The 26799-nt window shown below is 35.6% G+C and overlaps 2 protein-coding genes across 8 annotated transcripts; both read right to left on the bottom strand.

Moving 5' to 3' along the window:
- Nucleotides 1–670: 670 nt before the first annotated feature.
- Nucleotides 671–6680, bottom strand: LOC125871457 (uncharacterized). Of its 2 annotated transcripts, XM_049552047.1 has the most exons (5): nucleotides 6265–6680; nucleotides 4212–4259; nucleotides 3777–4123; nucleotides 3235–3685; nucleotides 671–2203 (listed from the first exon to the last, which is right to left on the bottom strand). In XM_049552047.1, the coding sequence occupies exons 1-5, from the start codon at nucleotides 6643–6645 to the stop codon at nucleotides 950–952; spliced, it is 2481 nt and encodes an 826-aa protein (XP_049408004.1). In that variant the 5' UTR covers nucleotides 6646–6680; the 3' UTR covers nucleotides 671–949. The 2 variants fall into 2 exon arrangements, with proteins under 2 accessions (XP_049408004.1, XP_049408003.1); XM_049552046.1 differs by lacking the exon at nucleotides 4212–4259.
- A 2675-nt stretch (nucleotides 6681–9355) lies between these two features.
- On the bottom strand, nucleotides 9356–21073 carry LOC125870628 (TNF receptor-associated factor homolog 1b). Of its 6 annotated transcripts, XM_049551098.1 has the most exons (13): nucleotides 20972–21073; nucleotides 20108–20328; nucleotides 18233–18344; nucleotides 17084–17172; nucleotides 16924–16992; nucleotides 16710–16839; nucleotides 15161–15319; nucleotides 14229–14577; nucleotides 13416–13528; nucleotides 13037–13181; nucleotides 11735–12204; nucleotides 11465–11648; nucleotides 9356–10921 (listed from the first exon to the last, which is right to left on the bottom strand). In XM_049551098.1, exons 2-13 carry the CDS (start codon nucleotides 20286–20288, stop codon nucleotides 9494–9496), a joined length of 3429 nt encoding a protein of 1142 aa, XP_049407055.1. In that variant the 5' UTR covers nucleotides 20289–20328; nucleotides 20972–21073; the 3' UTR covers nucleotides 9356–9493. The 6 variants fall into 6 exon arrangements, with proteins under 6 accessions (XP_049407055.1, XP_049407060.1, XP_049407058.1 ...); XM_049551103.1 differs by lacking the exon at nucleotides 18233–18344 and having other exon boundaries at nucleotides 16710–16849; nucleotides 17074–17172; nucleotides 20972–20990; XM_049551101.1 differs by lacking the exon at nucleotides 18233–18344 and having other exon boundaries at nucleotides 17074–17172; nucleotides 20972–20990.
- Between the last annotated feature and the right edge of the window lie 5726 nt (nucleotides 21074–26799).

Here is a 26799-nt window from a genome sequence, read left to right as displayed (position 1 = left end):
AAAACTAATGTTCCTTATTTGTATTGTAATGTAATTATCTACCCTTATTATTTTCTTTTATGTTGTAGTCTTTTCCAATTTTGAAATTTATGGTAATGTGTTTGACTCAAAACAAAAAAGAAAAGTTATGACAAAGCGCGTTGAAAATATAATTAAGTAAATAATCATATCGATCTTATCTTTAATATTTAAATGAGTCTTTGGTATGAAAGATCTTTGGTAGAGAATGTTACCTTTTGAATCTTTATCTGGCGTAAATCTGAATTAATCGAGCTCCAATATGAATATTAAATACCGAGCAGGAAAAACAAAAAAAAAATATTGATATCAATAGGCAAATATCCTAAGTTCAATCTCAGTGGCAGACATAAAGATATGTATATTCTCATTGTAATTAAGTAAATAAAAAGTGTCACATCATAACCACTGAAGTTCTTATATGAGATCGTCATTTGATGGTGGAGGTACTCGACCACTTAAACAAGAGTCATTTGTCAAATAGACAGTTTTTTGGTATTGGAACCAGTACCAACAGGTTTCAATGGGTTTCACAATGTAGATACGAGGTCTGAGCAAAAGTTATTGGATTCTTGAGAACCCACTATTGATATTGTGGATCTGCCCCTGCTCTTGTTTTACCATAGTAAGCTGTATGCAAATATTAACTCTAAATAAAATGCATAAAAACTAGTATTACCATTACCACTTCCCAATCAAAATGACAAAATAGTATTGCCATCTAAATAACATTTGCACAAAAAGGAGTTATCATACTTCAGATCTAATGAAATGCCAACCCATATCAAGGATGATGGCAAAGGTAACAAAGAAGTGCAAAATCACTGCAAATCTAAAGACCAGAGCGATGCCTACAAGAACTTACTGAGGGACCTAGACCAGTAAACATACCAATATCACTCGGATAAGTGAAATGCGCATTCTGATGGTGTTATGATCCATTGTTCAACCTCTGAAAGCCTGAGTTGGACATCAAAGTCCGTCCAGTTCCATGCTCTTCATGTAGCAAGTTGTTAATGATGTCCAGATGCGGAAATTCATCAGCGAATACAGTCTGGGGCTGGCACCTAGACGGGTAGGCTGGAAACTCCAATGGAATGTGATCAGGGGTTCTGTTGTTTAAAGGCTTGAACATATCAAAATTCCAATTTTCATTTCGTATGGAAGGATGATCTCGTGATCGTGATGTATTACTACTGCTGTCACTCCACGAATATTCCCGTTGCTTTCCATTCTGCGTGGTATTGTGATTCACCATTTCATATGAATAGCTTGGTCGAATAGAACTAGGTTCTATTCTTTCCAAGGCCTGTTGTGAAAATACGGGACCAGATGTAGGCGAGGGTGGTTGAGTATAAGGCTGCAAAGAGTCAACCAATGATCTAGGTGAACAGCTATTACTGTAACCATGATGATACTGCTGCAGCTGCTGTGTAGGAAGAGAAATCGGGGCTTGGTTTTGTATACTGCCACTACTGCTATTATTTCTCGGTTGACTGAACCTAGAATGTGACCCAACATCATCCATCTGTTGGTAATCGTCAATCTCTTTCCTGTGAAAATTTTGGTGGCAATTACAAGCTGCACATTTCAGAGCTCCTGGGGTCCCTTCTTCTCCACTAGGCATGAATTCTCCACATCCATCGAGAGCATGTCCTCCCATGCTTGCAGCATGATTCTTGAGACATTCTCGGTATCGGATTGAGCTGGTAGTGTCACTTACTGAGGTTGTTGATGGTGGTTGTAATTGTGCTATCCTGACAGTCATTTTTGGTTCCTTATATGAATTGAGTTGGTTATGCTGCTGAGTAAGACTGCTCTGATCCAGGGCTTGGCTAGGGCTGGGAAAGGTGCTTCCACGGCCAGCTTGTTCGTTTCTTCCAAAAAAAGGACTGGCCACAATTCCTTTCGGATAAGACTGAGGAACATAAATACCTGGAGTTGTTAAACGATCAGCACACAATTGACCAGCAACACTTACTGAATGAGCCAATAATGGTAATGGTGGACGTATTGAAGGAACATTCAAGCATTGGGACACGGCAGGCACTTGTAGTGACATGGCCTTTTCATCTGTAGCAGGGGCTGAAAGGCCATTTATAGAAGGATGCAGCTTAGAGGTGTCTGTATTCCAATTAACAGATTTTGCATCACTTAATCTGAAATCAGGATAAATATTCTGTTTCTGCATAAGCAGTTCTTTTTATCAGTCAAGCTCAATGATATAAAATTTATAAAAAAGCAATAGCTAGGAAGTACAGCAGCAACATATGCAATTGTCGAAAACCTCACAGAAATTACAATATGATGCCAACAACTAAAGCTAATAAGCCACCAAGCTAACTATGATTCCCGCAGTGTTATCAAAAGCGTAAAAGAGCTATAAGGTCCTTTGGAGCTTTAAGCACAAAAGAGCTACAAGGTCCTTTGGAGCTTTAAGGGCAAAAGAGCTACAAGGTCCTTTGGAGCTTTAAGCACAACACGCAATTAAAGTGGGGCTTTACTGAAAAAATCTGCAAATGGTGAAAAAATACTAAAGATATTGTGTAGTCCAAGATTAATAATCATAAGCATGAACAACAAATATATGGACAAAGAAATATCAATTGTTTAATGTCACATCTTTAACGTTGCACTCATAGGCAAGGAAAAGTATCTCTTGAGCCTTAAAGTGAGGCGAAGCGCTCAACAGGCTTTGCACCTAACTTCAGGGCTTAAGTGCGCTTTAAGCGCACCTTTGACACCACTACAGTAAGGTTAGGCCTAGCCTCCCTTACTTGTGCTTCTTATTGGAGCTTTTGTTATTATTATTATATTAACATTAATAAAATAAGCCGCCAAGGAACTATGCCTGGTGGTATGCTAGCTTTAGAAAAAAACTGAAACAAAATATCTAAACCAAGAATATCACACCAAAAGTAAATACTAGAGCACAGACAACTAAGATCTCCTTGGTCTGGTTTAGTAGTAAGTCTTCTACTAGACAAAACCTCTTGCCGAACATTGTCTTGGTATCATCACATACAATATGTGATAAATTGTACATAAAAGGAAGTTCAGATATCATACCCATGCAAAATAAAAAACCATAGACATGCAAAAGACTATGGCTAAAGCTTTTCTAATGGGAGCCACCGGTTATGACAGAGCTTCCCATTAGAAGAGGTGCCATGCTAAAAATGATAGATGTACTCAAACAGGATTCAAAGTACTCACTACTTCATGGTGGAAATCTGGAGACGACCAGGAAATCTGCATGAGGGCACCAGCAACAATGAACGCTTTCTTGTACAAAACAGTGTAGTAATCCTCTTCATTGGTGAATAAAATCAATACTTGCCGAGAAGAACAATTCCTAATCTTTACTTGGCCATTCAGAGGGTTCTGTGCTTTGAAATCAGCCCGAATTTCGTTCATTTTTGGCCTCCTATAGGAGAAATTCCCAAGCAAAGTGAGCTTATAATCGGATACTAAGCTTTCACCATAGCTCCTTGGAAAGGTTACTGTTGGGTATCCCATATAGGTCGAATGTTGCACTTTGATTGGAGGTCTTGATTTCTGATTCTCATGGCGCTCGACAATTGAAAGAGCATATAATGGCTGACTAAGTGTTTCACAAGCCAAATCAGTTGCTTCACTAATTGGCTTACTTCCATAATTCCACTCTCTGAAAAGTCAAAGCACCAGGAATTAGAACCATCATACACACAACAGATATTCAAATCCGGATGCAAAAAATGAATGGCAGAAAAGGTTACCTGCTATATGACTTTAGATTATTGTGGTTCAAATAAGTCCCCCTTAAAGGAACTAAGTCTGTGGAACACATCGATGAACTTTCATATGTAACAGAAGGAATTCTTCCAGAAATTCTGTATGGAGCAGATGAAAGCCCACTAAACCCACTGCAACTAATTCCCACGGAAGAAGGTAATTTAGAGTTTTCACACTGGATAGGACTTGCAACTCTGTCCTCGGAATCAGAATGAATTACTTCTGGGACACAATCTACTGAATTAGACTCCTCTGTCCCGTACTCATTTCCACCACCAATATGTTCATCTCTTTTGGTATTATCTAGCTCCACCACACCAAATGCTTCTCTCTACATTCCGAGGTAACCATGAAAAATTACATCAATTCACTATTTACTTTTTTCAGGAGGCAAAATGAATTTAAGAATTTTCACTAACCTTCTTGGAACTCAAACAAAAACTGTCAACTGAGAGCTTCAGCACAAACTAGCTGACAAAAGGCTACAACGTTAAAATTTATCCCAGAACAGTCATTTTTCTCTTTACCCCTCTTTCATTTGATTCTTCAATTTTTAGATCTTTGTTTTTAGGCAGGTACCCAAGAATGACAGATGATTAAACAACATTTACTACTTTTATATTGCATTAACTTATTTTGTTGATAGATTTCTATATTGCATTACTACAACATATTTTCTCAATGATCAGCACATTTCTGCATAAGCAAACCTTTTACAGTCAAGCTCAACGATGAAACCTCCAAAGAAAGCAAAAGCTAGGCAGTACAATAGCAATATATGCTATTGTCTAATACATAATAGAAACTACACTAATGGTGCCAATAACTAAAAACCAAAACTTCAGTTTTCACTCCAAAGATAGTAGAACAATTGTAAATACTAAAGCGCACACATAAAAAGTTTTTTGGTCCATCATCTCCTATAATTGCAATACAACACTTCCAAGCAAAGGTATAATTGCTCTTTCATATAAGGAAAAAGTGGCAAAGAGGGTTCAAAAATTGCTTTAGGTCATAGGTTCTTATCTCACGTGTGACATATTTTTTTAGGAATTTGCTTCTATAAAATTCCTGGTTCCGCCACAGCTAGAGACGGACTATACGTAGTGAAATCATACTCATCCAGGTAGAGTTCCTTACTTGAAATAAAAATAACTAAGGCAATCAAACTGTTTCATCAAAATTTAATTATTTTCAAGCACACAAGGGTGTGGCCTAGTGGTTAATGAAGTGATTGAGAAGCCTGAGGTCACAGGTTAAAAACTCAGCGGAGACAAAATACACTAGGTGATTCTTCCCATTTGTCCTACCCTTGGTGGATAAAATTATCTGGTACTTGTTGCTACCTGTTGCCGGTGGCAGGTGACAGGTTTCCTTGGAATTAGTAGAGGTGAGCAAAAGCTAGCCCAAACACCACGGTCATCCAAAAAAAAATAAAAATATATATATATATATATATATTACTTTTGACCGGTGCCAAATTACACATCCCACCTCCTTTACATTACTTGGGACCAACAATACTTCACCCTTCCTTGCTTAAAACAAATATTTTACTCCATCCTTTCAAGTTTATGTAATCATATTTCCTTTTTAGTTTGTTCAACAAAGAATAACCCTTTCTAACTATGAAAAGAATTTAACTTAAGCTTCTCATTTTACGTTGAATGACATTTTTCTATAACAACACATGTGTTATGTTGTCATATGTAATACAACAAGTTTCAGAAGTCTTGTAACATAACCACACAAATATAGTGACATGTCTAACATCTCGTCTAATCAAATAGGTTCAATGGAAGGTGTATTTGGATGGAGGAGGAGTTCCAACTTCCTCATGTTTGGTTGGTCTTTGATAAATATTATTGTCAAGAAAACAAGTTCTTCAAAATTCAAGATAATGTTGATTATCTACTCTCCTTCCTCAGTTCTCACCCCCATTATCCCTACCTCTCGTCCAAACCCAACCCCTCACCCCCCCCCACACACACACACCACCTCCCACCCATTCTGGAGCAGAGCCAAGTAAGGTCGAGGGATTCATCCGAACCCTCGAAAACTATATTGTTTATACATAACTAAAATTATTTTTATAGATATATAGTAGATGTTGAACTGCATTCGACTTCTTCGTGTGTTAACCAGCTCATATTTTGAACCCCTTAGTGAAAATTCTGACTTCGACATTACACTCACTCCCTATCCCTATCCCTACCCCTAACACCACCTCTCACTCCCCCAGGCCATAGTGCCTCCACCCACATCCACCTTGCCCACTCACCCCACCCCCTACTCGCCCTTCCCGTGCCCCACTTCATCGCCCCTTCTCCCTCGACGCCACTTACCCTATAGTGTTTCTCCAGATTACATATAAATATTTTCAATTTATATCCTGTCCGACTCATCAAATATCAGAAATAAATGATTTACCATCATCAATAAAATTAAAGCAGCAGGAGCAACAAAACTCACAAATTGATCATGAAACTCAGGAGTCCACCGAAAAACCTCCATCATTGCACCAGCAACAACAACCCTCTCTTTCAACAAAACAGACTGATAGTCCTCGTCAGCAGTGAAATCAAGAAGCACATGGTAAGAATCATAAGACCTAATTTTCACTACCCCTTTAAGAGAGAGTTTCGCCTGGAAACTAACACGAATTTTAGTCATCTTTGGTTTAGGTATAAAGAATTTTCCAACCATTGTAAGTTTACATACCGCCACCATGCTATTCCAATCCCAGTACTTCTTCCGAAAGATTGCTGCTGGCATTCGCCTGTAGTTTAAATACACAACCTTTGATTTTGGTTCTTGATTTTCACTGTTGAAATCGATTTGGGGTGCCGCCATTTGGGGCTCTACTGTGCAGAATTGAGTTTGCACTTTGTGCTAGAGTGGGAAGAGAAAACGTACATCTATATATACAAGTCAATATTACGTTTTCTTATTTGACCATCCGTCCATCCGGTCATTTTTACTTGTCCATTACTTTTGTATCAATGTTATTCTTGGTATTAAATATTATTGGGAAAAAGGACCAAACTATCGTAAATGTTATACAGATATCCTCCGTCATATTTTTGGGACATTGGTACCCCTGACGTCCAAAAACTAGAGTAGATATACCTTTTATACTAACGGACGATAGGGACACTAATGTCCCAAAAGTATGACAAAGAGTATCTGCGTATCATTTACGATAGTTCGGGGGTATATTTGTCCTTTTTCCCAATACTATTCAATATCGAATACATTTCTCAAAACATTAAATTGAATATATTCAAAGGGTAATATAGTAATATTACTTATTGTTTCCTAAGGTGTGTGTCAAGTCAATAGTGAACAATTATTATACAGTGTCATCTCTATTTTAACCTTGTTGGATCCTACTTATGTTGAAGAAAAATCAAGTGTGATTTTAATAAGGGTAATTTGATAATTATAATAAAGTTCTTTGTGATTGGATAAATAACGTCACATAAATTATGACAGATGAACTACTATTTTGAGTTGGTCTTTAAGTTTTGCAGTGATCTTTAATTTTTGTTCACTAAATAATAAAAAGGTAATCGAAAATATCTTTGATGTTTTTAAAAAACAAAAAGAAACTTGCTAAGTAAATGATTATATTTTTCATATCGTAATATAACACAAGTTATACTTTATAAAACATAGCAAATTATGTCTCTTAATTCCTATAGAATTTATGTCGTTAAAAGTATAAGTTTAGTTCAAAGCCAACAAGTTCCTACGGAACTTAAGTTGATAAAAGCACAAGTTCCACTTTATTAAAATGTTACAACTAAAAAAATTCATAACACAAGTTATGTCTTAGTTTCTACCTAACTTATGTCGATAGAGACATAAGTTCAATTTCAGAACTCATAGACATATTTTTTTTCCTACATAATTTTGTCCGGACAAGACAAAAATTAGTCGGACAAGATAAAAAATTCTAAACTTATCTCGGACAAGATAAAATTGGTTTACCCTATTCTAGTCACTACTTAAACCTTGTACTTAACAAATTCATTAAATAAATACAATAATTCTAATATTCAAATTCTGAATTTGTCTCAAGACATTGTCGATGCACGATAACATTCACATGTTCAAATGACAAGAGTCACTCACTGCGGCGGTGGATAGACATGTTGGAGCAAGGAGAAAAACGAGATTGTGAAACTCGACCTCAAAATTTTAAAATTTAAATTCTGAATTCGTTTTTTTTCAATAGCAAGAGCCACTACGACCACGCCCGGGAATGTTGGTGCAAGGGGAAGAACGAGATCGTGGAACTCGACCTCGTGGCAACGATGCCTTGAGTAGAATAGCTTCTTTCTCTATAAATTCAGCCATATCCAAATTAGGCCTTGCACCTTCTGCTAATAATAATAATAATATGGTATTTGTAGTTAAAATAATAAAGACAATAAGAAGTAACGAAATGAATCTTCTCTTGGAATTCATAATTCTTGTTAATGTTTTTTTGTGATTATGGGATGTCATTGAGTGTATTTATAGGCAAGGGATTTCTATAAAACATAACGTGTTTTAATGACTAATGACTTACTACTATGTTTTATTTTTATTAAAAATAATATTATTATTATATTTTTGTTATTCTATATTTGACTTTAGCAAAATTTGTTATTAAGTGTTGATTTGGCAATGTTACGTGGTAAGAATAACGAAGTAATTAGAAGGTTGGTATTCCTTAAATTTGTTACAAATCCAAATACATGGACACTTTAAAGAAGGTTAGGTTGGAAAATGTAGTACTAAAATAGAGTTTTAAGTTATATACATTATTAGCTATTGGCTTTGAATGAATATGTACTTAATTAAATAAAAATTTAGATGAGTTAATCATATAATTCAATATGGTATATTGAAGTAGGTCACAACTCACAAGGTTCGAGTCTCACCGCCACATTAGCGGCACCCCATTATTAAAGAAGATTTCTACACATGTGTGACTCGTGAAAAAGATATAAGCCTAGATGTAATTAAGGAGAAAGTATAATTAAGTAAAAAAAAATTACTCTTTTAATAGCTTAAACTTATAGAAGAAAATTTGTAGTACTTTAATATAGAATCATGACGAAATGTTTGACAACAAGTTCTAATTATATTATATTATTGTTATATATCTCGTGAAATTTCACCTAGCTATGTTTAGAAACGATCGATAGGCCTAGTTATTGAACTGTGCTACCATATTACCCCATTGACAGTTTCCAATCAAGGTTTAGTATCATCATAAAAGAGAAGGCCAAACACCCCCAATGGATGTCGTGCAGCAGATGGAATTTCTCCTCCCTTAACCAAAAATCTCGAGTTCAAGCCCTGAATATGAAAAATCATTGGTAGGGAGTGCTTCCCCCAAATGAGCCCTACACAGTGCGAATTCAAAATAATCGGGCTCTAATGCGGATAGCGGACATCGAATGGGAAACTAAAAAGAAAGAGAAGGCCAAACTTATAAAACATCAAACCTCCAATTGGAGTTATAGGAAAAGCCAATTTTTTTAAAGCTAATCAATATAGAAAAACCATCAAGGGCAGAATCACTCTTTACAAAATATTTCACTTGCCAGAGGGTTACAACTTACAACCTCACACTCCACTATCCCAATACCAAATGCTTTCCTCTAGTACATTATTACAACTTAATACAGCCAACCATAGCTTGTTGTCAAAGACCATTTGGAGGCCTATATACTCTATAGCCATTTACACCACCAGAAGACATGTTTGAGTAGTCAGGGACGTTATACCGGTAACTGGGATCGTTTTCTGCAGTCCCCATTCCAAGAAAAGATGGATCAGAACCCATCATTTGCCACTGGTTTGGTACTAACCCATCAATCTGCCCACTTATAAATCGCAGATTAGGCTGACGAATCATATCCCTTGCACTGTCTAAAGGGCCTTCATAAAAATTATGCTGGATGTCATCATGATAACTCCGTGTTCGCTCAAACCTATTGGAACTTGTTGAAGGACCTAAGTCAGTGGACATTATATCACCAGGGAAAGAGAAATGCCGATTTAGATTGTGTGACCCATTGCTATAACTTTGAAAGCCTATGGCGGGCATCGAAGTCCTTCCAATTCCTTGCTCATCATCCAGCAAGTCATTAATGATATCAAGATGTGGAAATTCATCAGCCAGTGCACTCTGGGACTGGCGTCCAGACGTGCAGGCTGGAAACTCGGATGGGATGGGATCATGGGTTCTACTTACAGGCTGGAACACATCAAAGTTTTGAAACTCGTTTAGTATAGAAGGATGATCCCGAGATATACTCCTGCTATCCCTCTGGGAACTCTGCCATTGAACTCCATTCAGCAGGGTATCATGACTTATTCCATATGGATAACTTGGTCTGATACAACTAGGTTCTGTTCTTTCTGATCCCTGTGGTAAGAATAACGGCCCAGAAATCCGCGAAGGTGATTGAGGGTATGGCTGCGAACAGTTAACCATTGAACTTGGAGAATAGGGTTGACTAAAACCAGTCGCATTTCCAGAAACAGGATTACCCACAATTGCATTTCGATAGGACTGAGGAACATAACTGTGGGTTGCTGGTGAAGGGTCAGAGCCCAATTGACCTGCTGCACTCACTGAACGGGCCAGTATTGGTGACGTTGGAACCATAGAAACAACAGAGGCAGCAGGCCTAGGCCCAGGTACTACAGGACCATTCAAGGGTCTGGACAGGGCAGGAACTTGAGGTTTGGGCTTCTCCATTGTCGCAGAGGCAGTCACTTGATGAGATTGGAAGTTCTGAGGTGTAATGGATACTGAATGCACTGAGGGCTTCTCCGCCACTTGCCGTTCTATACCTTTATTAGGATCAGCCTTAAAGGACACAGCAGTTTCGGCTAAATTAGTCGAAGTAGTTGATTTATGAGTCAGCTTAGAACTGTTCAAGGACAATTTTTTTAAAGAGTTTGGATCACTTGTGGCCAAGACCTTCAGCTCTGATTTCAACTGAATGGCAGACGCTGCACCTTTTAAAGGGCTACTAGGATGAGATATGACATGTGGCTTCTCCAAGGGAGGTCTCTCTGAATCAGGCTCACTCAGCTTTCTCTGCTGTGAAACTATTACTTCCTGCATACAAGAAAGTGTGGCATGAAAGTTGGAATTCACTGTGAAACAACATAAGCAGAATCATGGCATCCACAGTAAAGAAGTTGCCTCTAAAATCCAAAAATGACAACTAGCAGAAAGAATAATTGAGCATATGGATTATAGAATCTTATAAATCAAGCATGGCACACTTTCTATATCTCCTCCGTTTACAAGGTAAACAGCTTAGAGCAAAAGAACTAGTCAGTTCATCAATATTTCAGGAATACATGGGGTTTTACTCCAAAAATAGGAAGAAGAACCGGACACTCAGCTTCTGAGATTATTCAGTTTCTTTCATCCTCTTTCTGTTAACTATATAAAGAAACATGAAGGAAACACTGAAAGATAGGGACAGGCCACCCCACCCCCACCCCCACCCAAAAAAATAAAGAAGAAAAAGATCCATGAATATGCTTTTAAGTGTCACAACACGCATTCCTTAGTAAAGCTTTTTTACTAGGATGAAACCCAGTCAATTCCGTGGAGTAAGAGATGAATGCATAATGGGAGAAAATGACAAACCTTCTTCAGCACTTCCCACTCGTGCGAATGCGCTATAGCCTGGGACTCGGATCTAGTTGCCCTACGACTTACAGTTGTATTAGTTAGCTTCCCTATATCTGGAAGAGCATCTAATGGCTGCCTATGTATTTCACTAGCCCAGTCAGTCGTACTACTGGTTGACTTGCTTCTGTGGTTAACCACTCTGAAAAGTTGAGACACCAACAATTAGAAAAACCAGAGACAACATAAAAGATATTTATCGATGCCCAAAAATTTTAAGAAGGTTACCTGCTAGGTGATTTCTGGTTTTTATGGTTCGAAGAAGTCCCTCTGTAAGGCGCATTCATAGCCACTGAAGGAACTGAGTCTGTAGAACACGTTGACGAACTATCATCAATAACAGAAAGACTTCTTCCTGAAATACCATTCTGTGCAGCTGAAAGGCCATTTAACCCACAGCAGTTAATTTCTGTGGAAGGATGCATTTCAGAGGTGTCAGTATCCCAGTTGACAGGACATGCACCTCTGTCTTCAAAATCAAGGTGGTTTACTTCTGGGACACAATCGACTGAATCAGAAACATCTGAACCATTTTCCAGCATATCTGGTTTCTCCAGCTCTGTCTCTGACTTCTCAATCTCGTAATCATTTCCATCTAGAATACACCCATCTTGTTCAGCCTTCTCTTGCTCAATTATACAAGTTTTTTCATCCCTTCCCTTATCCTTCGTTTTGCGAATATTCTTTTTCTGTTTACCCTGAAATACAAGGTAAGAATGATAAAGTGTATCTACAATATTCTACACAAAGCACTTTCTTCAGGTGGCGAAATGGATAATATGTTCACTAAACCTCAATGGACAGTTAAGAGTTGCGCACAAACTAGTTGGCAAAATCTACAACTTTTAATCTGCCTCAGCACATTCTTGTTAGTTTCTCCTTAATCTTTTTTCATTTTGTTTATTTTCTGTTATTCCTTTCTTTTCTTTTTCCTGCTATTATACACATGTTTTCTTCTCATTTTCATGGAGAATATTGTCTTTCTTCATAAGCAGCTTTAATCAGACAAGCTCGATGATGATATCTCTAAAGAAAACAAAATTTAGGTGGTGCAAAGGAAGAATATGCAATCATCTAATCTAATACAGCATAGAAACTACATTAATGATGTCAATAATTGAAAGCCAAGACTTTTCTTTCAAACTAAAGATAAATACTTGAGCTGACACAACAGAGGTCCTTGCTTCAGCATTACCTATAACCACAATTTGTGCATAAAAAGAACTCCAAGCAAAGGATAACTTTGCCTCTCGTCCCCTAAAGTTAAATAGCTGATAACAGAAACTCAAACTTTAATACCTAAAGCCCAGCATCTCTTAGCTGGCAAAGTAATTTTTAATTTTCCATACCATGCAAGGACTCAGCAATGTGTACCAGGTAACAAAGACAATGTAAAAGATACAGGAGTCTTTTTAACACTGATCTGGTAGCCTCACTTAAACAGATGTTCCAGCATATTAAAAATAAATATAGTTCCCATATCTCACCTGTGTAATCAAATACTATAAACATATGCAGAAGGACATGTACCTGCTTTTTCTTCAACTTCTTTTCCTTGTCAGATGTTTTTTTAGCTTTCTGCTCAGTTTCAGCCAGCCAAGCAGCCTCCTCTTCACGGATGAGCTCCTCTTGCCTCTTTAAAGCAACAGCTTCCTGATACGAAACCTCTATTTTACTACAGAAGGTAAATTTTGTTTTATCAGTATAATCAGGTCATTGTTAACCATCAAAAACTAACACAAATCTTGACATAATGTACAACATCATTCCACATAAATGCAGCAAATGCAGCTGCTTCCGAATTTGAGGTAAAAGAACCTATTTTGACCTTCTAACTTTAAATGACGAGAATAGATTAACTAGATGAGCCGTGGATAGCCATTTCAATAGCAACAGTGATGATGGTTACCTGAAAATATGTGCAAGGACAAATATTTCAATGGTTCGACGACCTAGTTCAGTTAGGCACCTCTCGTCACGCTCAATGGAATCTTTGTTAAAGTCCTCTCCAGAAGCACCATCCTAAAACAAAGAATAGTACAATAAGTAAATAAGAATGGATAGATATACACTACGAAGAAAAGAACAAGTGCTTGTCTTTCTTTCCCTTCTTTTCCTCAAGAGAGAGAGAACGAGGAGTACGTGATACGAAAAAGAAGTGGAAGTAAGAGAAGTGACTCTGACTAGACTGATTCTTAGCCATATACACGATTCTTTCAGTTATCATAGGCATTGAAATAGGATCCAGTTCAAATATCATCCATAACAACCAAAGTACACTCACAATTATTAGCCTTGTTGCCTGATCACTTGATAATTCCTTCTACCACTAGCCAAAAGCTCAATCTCATTCTTACTCACATTCAGTAACTTATCCACAAAAGCAGCTTCAGATGTAACCGAACATGTCAATTAATCATAAGAAATGTTTGTCCACATATAGGGAATATTACTGAAGCAAATTTGTCTATTATAAAACCTTGAGAGAAGGGCTAAGTCTAGATTTTGCTAAAACAAGGAAACAAATCTGTGGGTGGCAATAACAAGACACCCTAGTCCAATAATAGAAAAGACAAATAGAAGCTTGCTAACAACAGTATCAATCGTGAGTCCCATAGTTTCAGCAATGAAGGAAAACATAACTGCAGTAGGCGGTGCAATTGAAGCCATAATTTTGTAGCATTTCTTAATACGGCTTCAACCATGGAATTCTGTGACTTACCTTTGTACGGTTTTGGGGACCTTTCTCATCCTTAGGAGGCAGCGGTTCCAAGGCAGCCCTCTCAAGCAATAGCAAGACGTCATCCACCAAGACAAACATGTCGTTGTCCAAACGAACAATAGGAACCAGCTGTTCTTCTGCATCCAAATATTTCCCCTTCCCTTTCTTTCCTTTAGTCTGGCCTTCAATTGCCTTAAGCCCACTGTACAAAGAGTCCATCACGACAGTAGATGTAACCTCTTTTTCAATGAAGAAGTGTTTGACCACCACTTTCAAAATCGAATGCGATTTCTCCCGGGTCATTCGGCGCCTAGAATTTGGGTCCATTCCCAGCCAAAAAGCACAGAAACTGAATTTCCATGTCAAGTGAGAAGTCAGAATGTTATGTCAAAATGCTAAAAAATCACAAATCCAAAGCAAACATATATTGCATTACCTACATGAGGATTAAGGGGAACAAATATGTCATTCAATATAAAATATTACCCATATTCATAACCACAACTGAAGTATCTAAATAAGACACAACAAAACATAGATATTAGTATCTAACAGTCTCTAAAACCAGATGCAAATCAAGGAAGTGATGACAACCACATAGGTCATCAAGGATGTTGGATCATTCTTGTAGTTTACCTCTTTTTACAAGACTAGTATAAATAGTCTTTAAGTCTTCATATTAGGGTGAGCTAAGTTTGAAGATAGAGAAATACTCTTTGTGTGAATTTATGGAGGATTTGTTCTAGTAATTTATGTCTTTTATTTGCTAGACTATCCTTTCTTTCTTCTAAATCTCTTCCCCCTCTCTTTCTATTTCTTAATCATATACTTGTTATCTTGTATTGCTTGTTTGATTGTGGTTCAACTTATTGTTCTTGCATCTAGAATCACATCAAAAACCAGATAAACAATTGAGAAACTTTACACCTTACCTCGACCATCTAGCTTTATCCTCTATCAACTTTCCAAGTTTTCCTCGATGCTCTTCCACGAAACGGCGGCAGATCTGTTCAACATTGGTTAAATATACTCTAACAAGCTCCCTCCTGTATTGACAGTCAAGACAACGGAAGGGCCGATCAGCTCTCTCCCTACAAACAAAGAGCGTAGGCAGAATGGGGTCAGGATCACCATTTGAGATCCATCATGACATCCACGAAATAGCTTAGTATACTCAATACTATAGAAGACAGATTATTCTAAAGAAAGGAGCACTTTATGCTCAAGAATAATGGGATGATGGATAAACTGAATAAAAAGTTAATCCGATAACTTAAAAGATAGACAAAACTTACAAAATAATGTTGTCTTTGACTCTTCATATAAAAAGACTAACATGTCTCCTAGGTCTACCTACGTGCAAGTGGCTATGGGGTTCAAACTCTAATATATACAAAATAGCGACATTTCTACACATCATCATGTCCATGTTAAGAAATAAGAACAATGTTTAACATGACCCATCCAGACATACACAACAAACAGGTTCCACAAATCATTGATCTCCCAACTTTTCTTTTCTTTTCATGGTTTGACCAACAAATACCTATGAAATCAGCATGTTTGAAACTCCTATTTTGCGTCTCATTCTTCCTGAGATATACAAATCCTAGTAACACCACTGAAACTATCTATGCGAGGAAAAGATAATTTGTTATAAAGTTAACGGGCTATAATCATAAATTTTGATACAAGAATGTGTTTCAGTTCCATTCAAACCCATACATGCTATAAGAGGAAAATATTGAAAACCAAAAATCCATTGTGTTGTGTCAAACACCTGATAGAAAATCTATGTCAGTGTGTCCATGTCAAACATCTATGGCATGTTCAGATCCATGTTGACCTCATTCTGTCTGATACAATTTTTATATGTGAACCTATGTTGAATGAAAAAGTTGAACCAACTAGTCCTTTTAAAGCTTCCAAGCACGAAGAGGAATCACATTAACTTAAGTCCATGTAGGTTAGATGATTAAAAATAAATATCAAGTGCTGAAAAACACTTTAAAGTGGTGAAACCGATTTTATAAATAAATACTTGTGTGTTTGGATAAAAGTATTGAAACTGATAATAAATCGTTAATGTGTTTGGTGAAAGAAGTGTTGATACGCACTTCTCTATTAAAATAACTAAAATGTCATTAAAGCGATTTCCAATGAATTTATTTGAACATACTTTTATTTGGAATAGGATGAATGAAAGAAATAAAATGGAGAGAGAGAAAATAGTAAAAGGCTTAGGCAAACCAAAAGTGCCTATAAGTTGAAAAGTCAAGTTGGGGTGACCAACTTATGGCTTTTGACTGATTTTGGCATATGAACACTTTTGGACTTTGGTGTTTACCAAACGCGTAAATAGACTAGCAAATGGTGGTGGAATTTCATGCTATTAGGCTATAGCCAACCATGCCATAGGTAATGTAAGATACATAAATTGATATAAAAATGAAATATAGACAAATTAAAATGATAAAATACCTGATAACTTGAACTTGAGCTTTAATTATGAGGGTATCAGCATCAATAAACCCTTCTAAAACTTTTGAAAGCTCCATAAACTTTTTCCAACCCCAATCATGCTCTTTCTTCCAGAATCGATGTAGTGTATCTGCAGAAATCTGCAATTGTGTTAACAAGAACATGCAAAGATTTTTCAAGATCCATTGCAAAAGATCAAATGTAGTTTACCCACCCGAATACTTGGACTTCTTAGGATCTTTGTTCACCACAGCAATAGTGAATTGGGCAAAATGACTCCAACCTGTTCTTATCAAAAGACAAGAAAATATCAACATCACCTCTACAATAACACTTTGAAGACAGTTTGGAGTGAATTACCAACATTATCACACCTGGAAGGAGCTTGTCATGATTAGCCACACACAGAAACAAAGAGAGATGATTGCAGACATCACATCCTTGAGGGTAAATCAAAATATACCTGCCACAATCAGTTAATCACATCAAGCATTTGTCAGTAATTTTACAATTCCTGAACTGGTAATTATCATTCAATAATAAGAGGAATAAACAAGCATACAAGATTATAGTAAACGTGCAATAAGGGTGTAAGAATATCAAACTTGGTACAACCCAAACTACAAAACTTCACAGAAAGCAAGATAACAGTGTCTATGATTACCTCTACATCAATGAAATGGATAACCTAATGATCAAACTCCAGCAGTAGTCAGCCTATTTTCTAAGAGTAAACTAACAGTGTAAGGAGTCATGCAATCTCTCTCTAAATACAGGTAGTGCAGGGATGCAGGGACAAGGCTCCTAACTTTTCACACGTCACCTATTAAGTATGCACCAGGAAGTAAAAATGGATTTAATTCCTTACGTTCATACAACTTCAAATAGGATTGTAAAGATGACTGCACAAGGTGCGCATTCCTCTGCTTTTACTTCCAAACAAGAGCACCGCAAAACCCTTTCCTCTTCTCTTTTGTTACATCCTACTCCTGGTTCCTTATCTATCCAAACCTAACATGGTCCGAACCAAAAACAAAATATGCACATATAAACAACATACTCCGCAATTTTCTATTACATAGATGAGTTATGTGCTCATCTGATTTTATTTTCAAAGAGAGCACCGGGAATAACCCTTTTCTCTTCTCTTTCTTATGTCCTGGCTCCTCTTCTAAACCAACGTAACATGATCCAAACTACTTAAAAGTACGCACATAAATAACTCTCCGCAAACTTCTTATTGCCTAACTCTATCGGTAGAAAATAGGGAAGTCCAATTCTTCCCACTATAATTAACTTTATCCAGGTAGGAAACCATAGACATATCAAAAGCATCAGCAGATAGTTTTTGAAATTGATACACACTGGACATGCAGAATTTGCCTCATTGGACAATACATATCTCGTTCTACAAGAAGATGAGAATGCATAAAATCCTTTCCAGTCAAAAAGAAGGATGAGAACACATGCAAGGGCCACCAAACAAGTATGTGTCAAAATAATTCTTCCCAAGGATATCATACCATTTGTAGCCTCCAACCTCAAATGCATTACTCCGAAGTTCTCTCTTGTTTATTTGTGAAAACTTATCAATCTTCCAGGTATATTTCCCATAAAGCTCGGAAGGTTTAGGTCCTAAGAACAATAAACGAGGATAACTGAATAAATAATACAAAGGGGCTTCCACAATAAGCACATAAAAGGATACAGAAGGACAGAGATGGTGAAGTGTAAGGAAGAAACTTCTGAAGAAATATCAGTAGTAGTCTCACAACCTAGAAGCACACGCAACTCACAGTCTCAGTTATGCCAATTAAGAAACACATGCATAATCGAAATCAGGTTGATAAACAGTTATGGTTAGTTACTTCTACTTCTTTTTATCAACAGTACGGCATCAGCCCCCACCCCAAAATGAAGAAATCAAATATAAGACGGAATAAAGGAGCTGTACTAGCAAACTACTCTTCAATTATAGTGTAATTGAATCTCATGAGATAACAATTGTGAAACACCATATTCCACCATGGAGAAGAAGTTACTTCAGGTAGTATCTACTTCACATTATTTCTTAGGTCTGAGATAGCAGTAGCACTACCAATGGTCACGAAACCTCTTGAAACCTCCTACAACTTATACATTGAGACACTAGTCTTGTTCACTTTACATTTACTAACTTGAAAGAGGACATCAAAAAGAGGTTGGAATGCATTATCAGCAGACTTGGTGACAATATAAAAGCGTATAGATGTAGACGAGGTTGGATAGAGAATTATGGAACTGATTTAGGAGAAGGAAGCATGTACATGGGTTTGGTCTACTATCAAATAGCAGGCAGTTTTAGACAAGTTTTGAAATGAGATGGTGAAGCCTGTCCCAAAAACTATTCTTGTTGATACAACATGAATACGAAGAACACACTTTGAGATGAGGACTCATTATAAATTATAACAGCCTGCCTGTAGCATATTTCGAAACAATATATATAGAGTTATAGACACCAATCAACAAGCTACTTTCTTCAAGAAGAAAATTTATACATTGATTTAAAAACAAAATAACCACCACCTCAATCCTGTAATAAGATTTAAAATCTCCCATAAATAAAGGATTTTTAAAACCAAAAATCAATCAAGTTTTCTATCAAACAACAGATTACTGAACACCCTGTCAAACTTAGAACCGGATAATTAATTCACATCACCGAGAAATTCCCATAAGGGCCACCAATGATAAGTATAGCTTTGAAACAGAGCAAGCACTGAGATAGTTTTGTAGATTACATTATCTGGGATCCCTCGATACAAAAACAAAAACAAAGGATCCCCTATGTAAAATCCTATTCCTGTAGAAAGCTGATATAGTCTAGCATGCAAACCAAGAGAAAGTCCACCCACCAATGACAGGTATAGTTCATAAGCAATCAATTTAATTGATATTCTAAGAGTTCATCTTCAAAGTGAGCAGTTTAGTAAATCTGAACAAAAAATTAAAATAATTAAACCACTATTAACAAGACTCAAACTCTAAGCGTTCATATTCAGAGCTCTGACACCAAAACGGAAAGGAGATATCAATCCAAAAATAAGTATACAATGATTCCACACAATCTTTTGTAGAAAAGAAAAACAGTGGATGCAGGTAAGTCCAAAATTAAAGAACTGCAAGCAACTGCCAATCTATCTTATGAATGGTGCAACTTCCCTCAACTAAATACTAGTCTCCTGAAACTCATTCCTCAACTATGCAACTTCAAGAAACCAACAGAACTTCAAAAGATCTTAAAAGAATAAAAAGTATGGAGCAAACATCAAAAATGGCAAGCAGCGTCTTTCAAGAATCAAAACAAGACTTCAAAAGAAAGAAAAATAAAGCATAGAAAATGGCAAGCAGCTTACCCGCATCTTCATTGTCATCACTATCCCAGTAAGGAGGCGAAGTTGATGGAATCCCATTTTCCACCTGCTCCGAAGACCTCCATTCAGCCAACGCTTCACTAGATTGGCATCTCTGATGCCCATTTGACAGTCCCTCCAAAGACCTTGCACTACCTGCTTCCTCAGATGCACTTGAAGCCATTCTCACCCCACAACTCCCACCAAACTATTAAAAGCTTCGCCTTTTCCATCCAAAAAAGATTAAACCACATTTAATATAAACACAAAAATCTTCATTTTCCCACTTTCACAGACTTAAACACAAAAGGTAAACCCAACACAAAACGCTGAACCAATATCCTTGGATTGTAAACTCCAGTTTATCCATATGCATAGATAATAAATTAATAATTCAAAGAAACGACAAGGATTTCTTTCATAGAAAGCAATGCAACAACAAAAATTGGTACATATTCCAAATAAAATGACAATTCTAATTCACAATTATTACAATTCCTGAAAACCCACATTAGGATAACTCCCAATAAACCCTAATTCAAACTACCTTCCACAAAATAAAAAAGAACCCCAAAAACAAAAATAGAATTATACTCCAAACCCAATCAGCAAATTCACCAAAACACAAAAAAGATTCTTTTTTACTAATTTACCAAAACCCAATTGGACCAAAACCCATCAAGGCAAGTACAAAAATCAACAACCCAGATATCAAGAACGATCAAAAAAAACGAATTGCACAAAATAGACCCTAAAACACAAGAAAAAGTAAAGGGGAGCTAGAATTAAGAAAAAGAATTGGTTAAAAATCATAACTAAATTAATAAAATGACAACAACAAGAGTAGATCGAAGAAAAGAAGCAAACCTGAAGCAAAGAACAAAGCTTTTGTCAATGGTGAAAAATGGAAGCTGTGTAGAGAGAGATTTGAGAGGTGGAAGAAACCTGCTGAACAAAGGCGGAAATATATATATATATATATATATATATATATATATATATATATTAAATTAAACTCTTTTATAATTCACAGAATTAGTGACATTTGTGTATTTCTATATTTCTTATATACTATAAAAATAAATAAATATTTCTTTCGTTTTTCGGCTCCTTCTTTAACATATTTAGGTTTTCATTTCCTTTTCTTTTCTTTTTTGTTATTTTCAAATTTTTCCCTTTTATGACAATTTCATCCTTTTCTCCTTTTTTGTCTATAACAATTTTTAGGGGTTTCTCTTTTTACAATAAATAAAGGGAAATCCTCAACTTTGTCATTTAGAACTGATATACTGCTCGTTATAAAAAGGGCTTATATATACCCCTACTGTTATATAAATGACTCACATGTACCCTTTTCCTCTAACGGAAGTGAAAAAATTAATTTTAGTTTAATTTTTTTAATTATTTAAAAATATATATAATCCCATATGGGTATATTTAATCCTCCTCAAACATATATTATTTTTTAAAAAACTTTTTTTTGTTTCAATGACTAATTTAGATTTATTATTGTAACACCCCAGAAAATTTTTGAGCTAAGACTTGAACCATCCTTCGTTGTGAGTAGGATTTTACCGAGGAATTAAAAATTTCTTAAGTGTTAAGGTCACTAGATGTAGCACCTTGAGTTCCAAAAAGAATTAAATTGGAAATAGTAAAATCTGAAATTTTGCAAGTTAAGCTAAGTATGAGTTACTTCAAACGACCATAACTTCCAACTTAAGATGAGTTAGGTGTGATACCAGATACCGTAAGAAAGACCTTTGAATTATCTTTCCAACGCCGCCGAGTTTGCTAAGTTTTGAGGTCAGATGAGTGAGATATGGCCTTTTGAAGTTAGGTTGTCAGTCAAGGAAAGTCAAAACCGAATTTTAGAGGGGTATTTTGGTCTTTTCCTTACCCAATCAGATTTAATTAGTTTTTAGTAATATTTTAGGGGTCTAATATGATTAGGTTCAGTTTTATAATCCTAGTTTACACCTAGGGTTTTAGTTGAGAGTTCAAGAAGAGAAAAGAAGAGAAAAGAGGAGAGGATCAAGCGTTCGTCGAGATTCTTGCGTGTTGTTGCAGATTTTCGCCATGGGTTTGATCCCTAAGAGGTATGTAAGCTTCCATAGTGTTGGGTTTGTTCACCCACACGCCAAACATGTTATTTTCAGCGCAAATTTCATTCTTGAAGTTGAAAGATTAGAGTTCTTAATAAGTTATTGATAGGTGTTCTTGAAGTTCATTCTAAATCTTGTTGTGTTGGGTTTTGGATGATTTCTTCAGATCAAAGTGAGTGTTTTAAGGGATGTATTGAGTAGATTAGAGAGTACTTATGTTAAGTAATTGATTCTAAGTGATTTGGGAAGAAATCGTTCGATTCTAGGCAAGTTAGGGTGAGAAAACGAGCAAAGAAGTTAGTCAAATTTTTTGGGTTGGGGGCCTAGCGTGATGCGCCTGCCAGAGTGCCCCAAACCCTCATCTGAATGTTAGGGGCTGGCGCTCCGCGCCACCCATAGCCCCAAGGTCTCCTGCCCCTCTAGTTTGTCGACGGTTTGCCCCGTTTGAGTTCGTTTAAAGTGCACATTCACTCCTTTTCGATTCTAACTACTCTAAGCTACTTCTAAACACCTAACATCATTCCTAACATGATCATAACATTGATTCCATAATTCATATTCAAGGTAGAGTTAAAGAGTTAAGTTTTGAGCATTCATTCGAACATTCTAAGAAAGTCCGTTTGAGCCCTTTTGAGGAGTCTTCTATAACTTCTAGTAACTTGTTTCAAAACTCAAGTAAGTAAGAATGAGAGTGAGGATAATGTATTTATGAGTCTACACTATCACCTAGATTCTTCATATCATGAAATATAACTCTTGAAATCATAATTCACATTCAAAAAAGAGTTAAGAGTAGAGTTCAAGAAAGCCTTTGAGTTCGATTGTGAACCCTTTGAGATCAACTATTGGTTTGAACTAAGTTGTGAGGAAGTAAGTATGAGAATGAGAAGAGTTGTATCATGAGTTCCATAATGTTATGTAGACTTACGAGTCAAGTCGTTCATGCCCATTAATTCTGCATGTACTCTATCAGTTTAGTATCTTTGAGAGGAGTAATATCTTCATGTCCTAAGTCTTAAGTATTGAGTTTCTAACCCATTTGAGATTTCATTCCTAATCATGGGACTATTACATGTTACCCATGAAGTCGTTGAGTTGGGTTATTCATGTCCATATTTCCGCATGAACCCTATAAGTCGAGCAGTCTTGAGACGAGAAGTATCTTTGAGTCCTTGAGTTGAGTAGTTCATGCTCATAAATTCCGCATGAACCCTCCGAGTTGAGCATTTTTGAAGTGAGTAGTATTATTGAAGTTCTTGAGTTCCAAGTATTGAGTTCTATCTTCGGCTATTGAAGAACCTTGCATTGAGTCGTTCACGTCCATAATTCGGCATGAACCATATTCTAAGAAGTCTTTTACAAATGTTTTAACTTTGTGTTAAGACTCAAGTTTTGAGTTAAGCAAAGAGTAAAGAGTAAAGAGTTGAGTTCATTTTTTCAAAAAAGTATATCGGGACTATGTATTCCCAAAGAGTAAATGTTTTCACATTTAAACAAGAAAGGAAACTGAGATTTCAAAAGAGCCTTTGAGCTAGTTTTTCAGTAAAGAGGAAACTATGGTTTCCAAGAGAACTTTTAAGTTAAGTTTTGAGTAATTATCTCAAACCAAACAAAGAAGTTTGTTTTTAAAACATATGAGCTAAGTACATTTTTGGGAGTAGTATTGAGCACCGATATGGGGATGCAAGTTCATATTAACTCAAGTCTCCATAAACCATGTAGCCATCATGGGTATTAATGGGTCATACTTTTTAGATGATCACATAAGTTAAGCTAGTGGATCCACTAAGTTAAGCGTTCTATATGATGGAAAAGTATAGGACGGTTCTGATAGCGTGGGCAAGATGTTGTATCACCACTTAGGCTTATAGTGGTGGTTGTCAGTTAGAGAATCTCCCACAAAAACTATATTACTTTATTATATGAGTAAAGTTGAGTTTGTTATTGCATTTTATTTAACGAACTAAGTTGTTTTCTACTGTTTTAAAGGCTTTCTATATATTGCATGTGTATTGTTGCTTTATATTGAGTTGAGTATCCAAAGTTCAGTATCATATCTTTGAGTTGAGTATCTTATCCTTGAGTACTTCTAAGTTGAGTAAGTTTGAGTAGTTGTGAGTATCCTTGAGTATTCCTTGAGTTGAGTAAGTTTGAAAAGAGGTAAGTATGTCTCTTTTTCATTAAAGTTCAAGCTTATGTTTATGCTTTAGAATTCCTCTTACATGCTCGTACATTCCACGTACTGAGCCATTTGGCCTGCATCTTCTCATGATGCAGACACATGTATTCAGGATCATCAACAGGAGCTTCGTTGATACATCCGAGAGTTCGAGTTAGCTATGGTGAGCCTCCTTGTTTCCGGAGGATTCTATTTACGTTTCAGTTATATCAGTTGTTAGGATGTCGTGAGTCTTGTCCCGACTTCCATCTTTATCAGTTAGAGGTTTCATAGATAGTCAATATAGTTGAGAAGTCTGTATTATTCATTTATTTTATTAAATGTTTTAAAGACTTAAGTTGCCTATTTTATGGCGAGTCAAATATATTATTTTTATTCTAAGTTGTTCATTTGAGTTAAAGTTTTGTATTCCAGTTTCATGAATATTTATTCAGCTTTTAAGCTTTTGCATGCTTAAGTTAGTCTTCCGCTTGTAGTCAACCAGGATGAGGGTTCGCTTGGGGACCAACAATGGTTCTTGAGTGTCGGCCACGTCCAGGGTGTAGACTCGGGTCGTGACAATTACTTTGATGGTCAAATTTATTTAAGTTTTGTTAATATTCTTGTAAAATTTATTATAGATGACCCAATTTTTTTCTTCAAATACAAAAACTAAATTACATTATAATATAGCCACAAAAAAAATAGTTTTAATTTTTTTTCTTTATACTAAGGAATGAAAGAAAAAATAAAATAAGAATAAGAATAGGAAACTCAAATAATGATAATCAAAAAATCAAAAAAAAAATTGTGTCAAAAAAAAATTAAAATATACCTTGAAATTTTCTAGAAAAATCATATATACCCCTAAATATTTTTTAAAAAAGAATCAAAAGTCAAAAATATAAATTTAAAACTAATTTTTTTCACTTCCGTTACATGAATGATATATGTGAGCTCATTTTGTAACGGTAGGACGGTAAGGGTATATATGAGCCACTTTCATAACGAGGGGCATATCAGCTCCAAATAACAAAGTAGAGGGGTATATCAGGCCCTTTTCCCATAAATAAATAATCCATTCCTTATACAATTATTTTTTTCCTTTTTTTACTGATATTTTTAGCCTTTGTCCATTTATAGTTAGTATATTATTAGTATTATTTTTTGTCGAGAAAAGATGATTACATTAATTTAAACTTGGCGTATAAAGGAATGCTGAGTGACTCTATTAAAATACATATTTTTATCGTGAGCTATTATGTTGTTAGGCGTAAAAAAAGGTGATTAATAAGTGATATCATTATATGTTGTTACATTGTTATGAAAAGACCGAGTGTCATTGTGGCTATGCGTTGAAGCTTTGAAGATTCTTCTTGGAGTTATGGTGCCTCTTTGAACCACTTGTGGGAGATTGATAGCAGAAAAGAAGGATACAACATAATGATACTGTTTTCATGTAGGATCTTACGAAAAATGTGCAAATCAATCTACAACAATATGTTATTCCTGATACACTTGATGTTGAATTATGTAATTAATAGGCACCGAAAGATATCTATAATCATCGAAGACAAGAAAGATTGCATTGGTAAAATTCTTTAGATATAGAATTATCTCTCGATCGACTATTATCATATATTTGCTATTTCTTTTTTATGCACTTGGAATGTTTTGTCTTTTTGAAATCAAGCTCAACAAAGGAAAAGGATGATGGAAAGGGAGAAGAAATGTGGTTTAAACATAAAGTGAGAAGTCAATATGAAGAAGCTAATAAGTCAAAGAGAAAGGAAAGATGCAAAGTGAAATAACATGTGTCTTTGAATTTTAATAAATAATGATAAATAATCATGTTGAAATATAGTATTTTTCTAATATTATCATAAGAAGTTTCATACGCAATGCTTTGAGATCTCTAACTAATTAAAGGTGTAGATATATTATCAATTCCATCACAATCATTGTTAACCCCTCAAGATCTATTTGACGACTCATATATTTACTTTTTATATTTAATAATTATACATATTTAAACCTTTGGACATTCTATTACAACAAATAATTCATTTCTATCCAAATATCATTTATTTGAACTAGATGAATATCAAAATTAAGTTATGAATTATGCACAAAGCTATAGATGTTATAGTCCTGCGTGTGTTTTGTGTTTATGTATGTAAATATACTCACACATACTTACATTATTAATAAGTCAAAAAGTAATATAAAAACTTAATAATCTTCTAAATATATGCATTTAAAACGTCAAGAAAATAACTTATAACGCCTTGTTTACATGAAATTTAAGTTAATTTCTACATAAAACAAAAATCGCAAACTCTTAATTAATCTTAAAGGAATGTTTATTATTTATAGAATTGTAACAATTACAATACTTGAGGGAAATCTTATTTTTTTTAAAAAAAATAGAA

The sequence above is a fragment of the Solanum stenotomum genome, chromosome 7 (assembly GCF_019186545.1).
Source record: "Solanum stenotomum isolate F172 chromosome 7, ASM1918654v1, whole genome shotgun sequence".
Classification (NCBI taxonomy): Eukaryota; Viridiplantae; Streptophyta; class Magnoliopsida; order Solanales; family Solanaceae; genus Solanum; species Solanum stenotomum.
The sequence above is the reverse complement of the archived record's forward strand: the minus strand, read 5'-3'. Positions and strand labels throughout refer to the sequence as shown.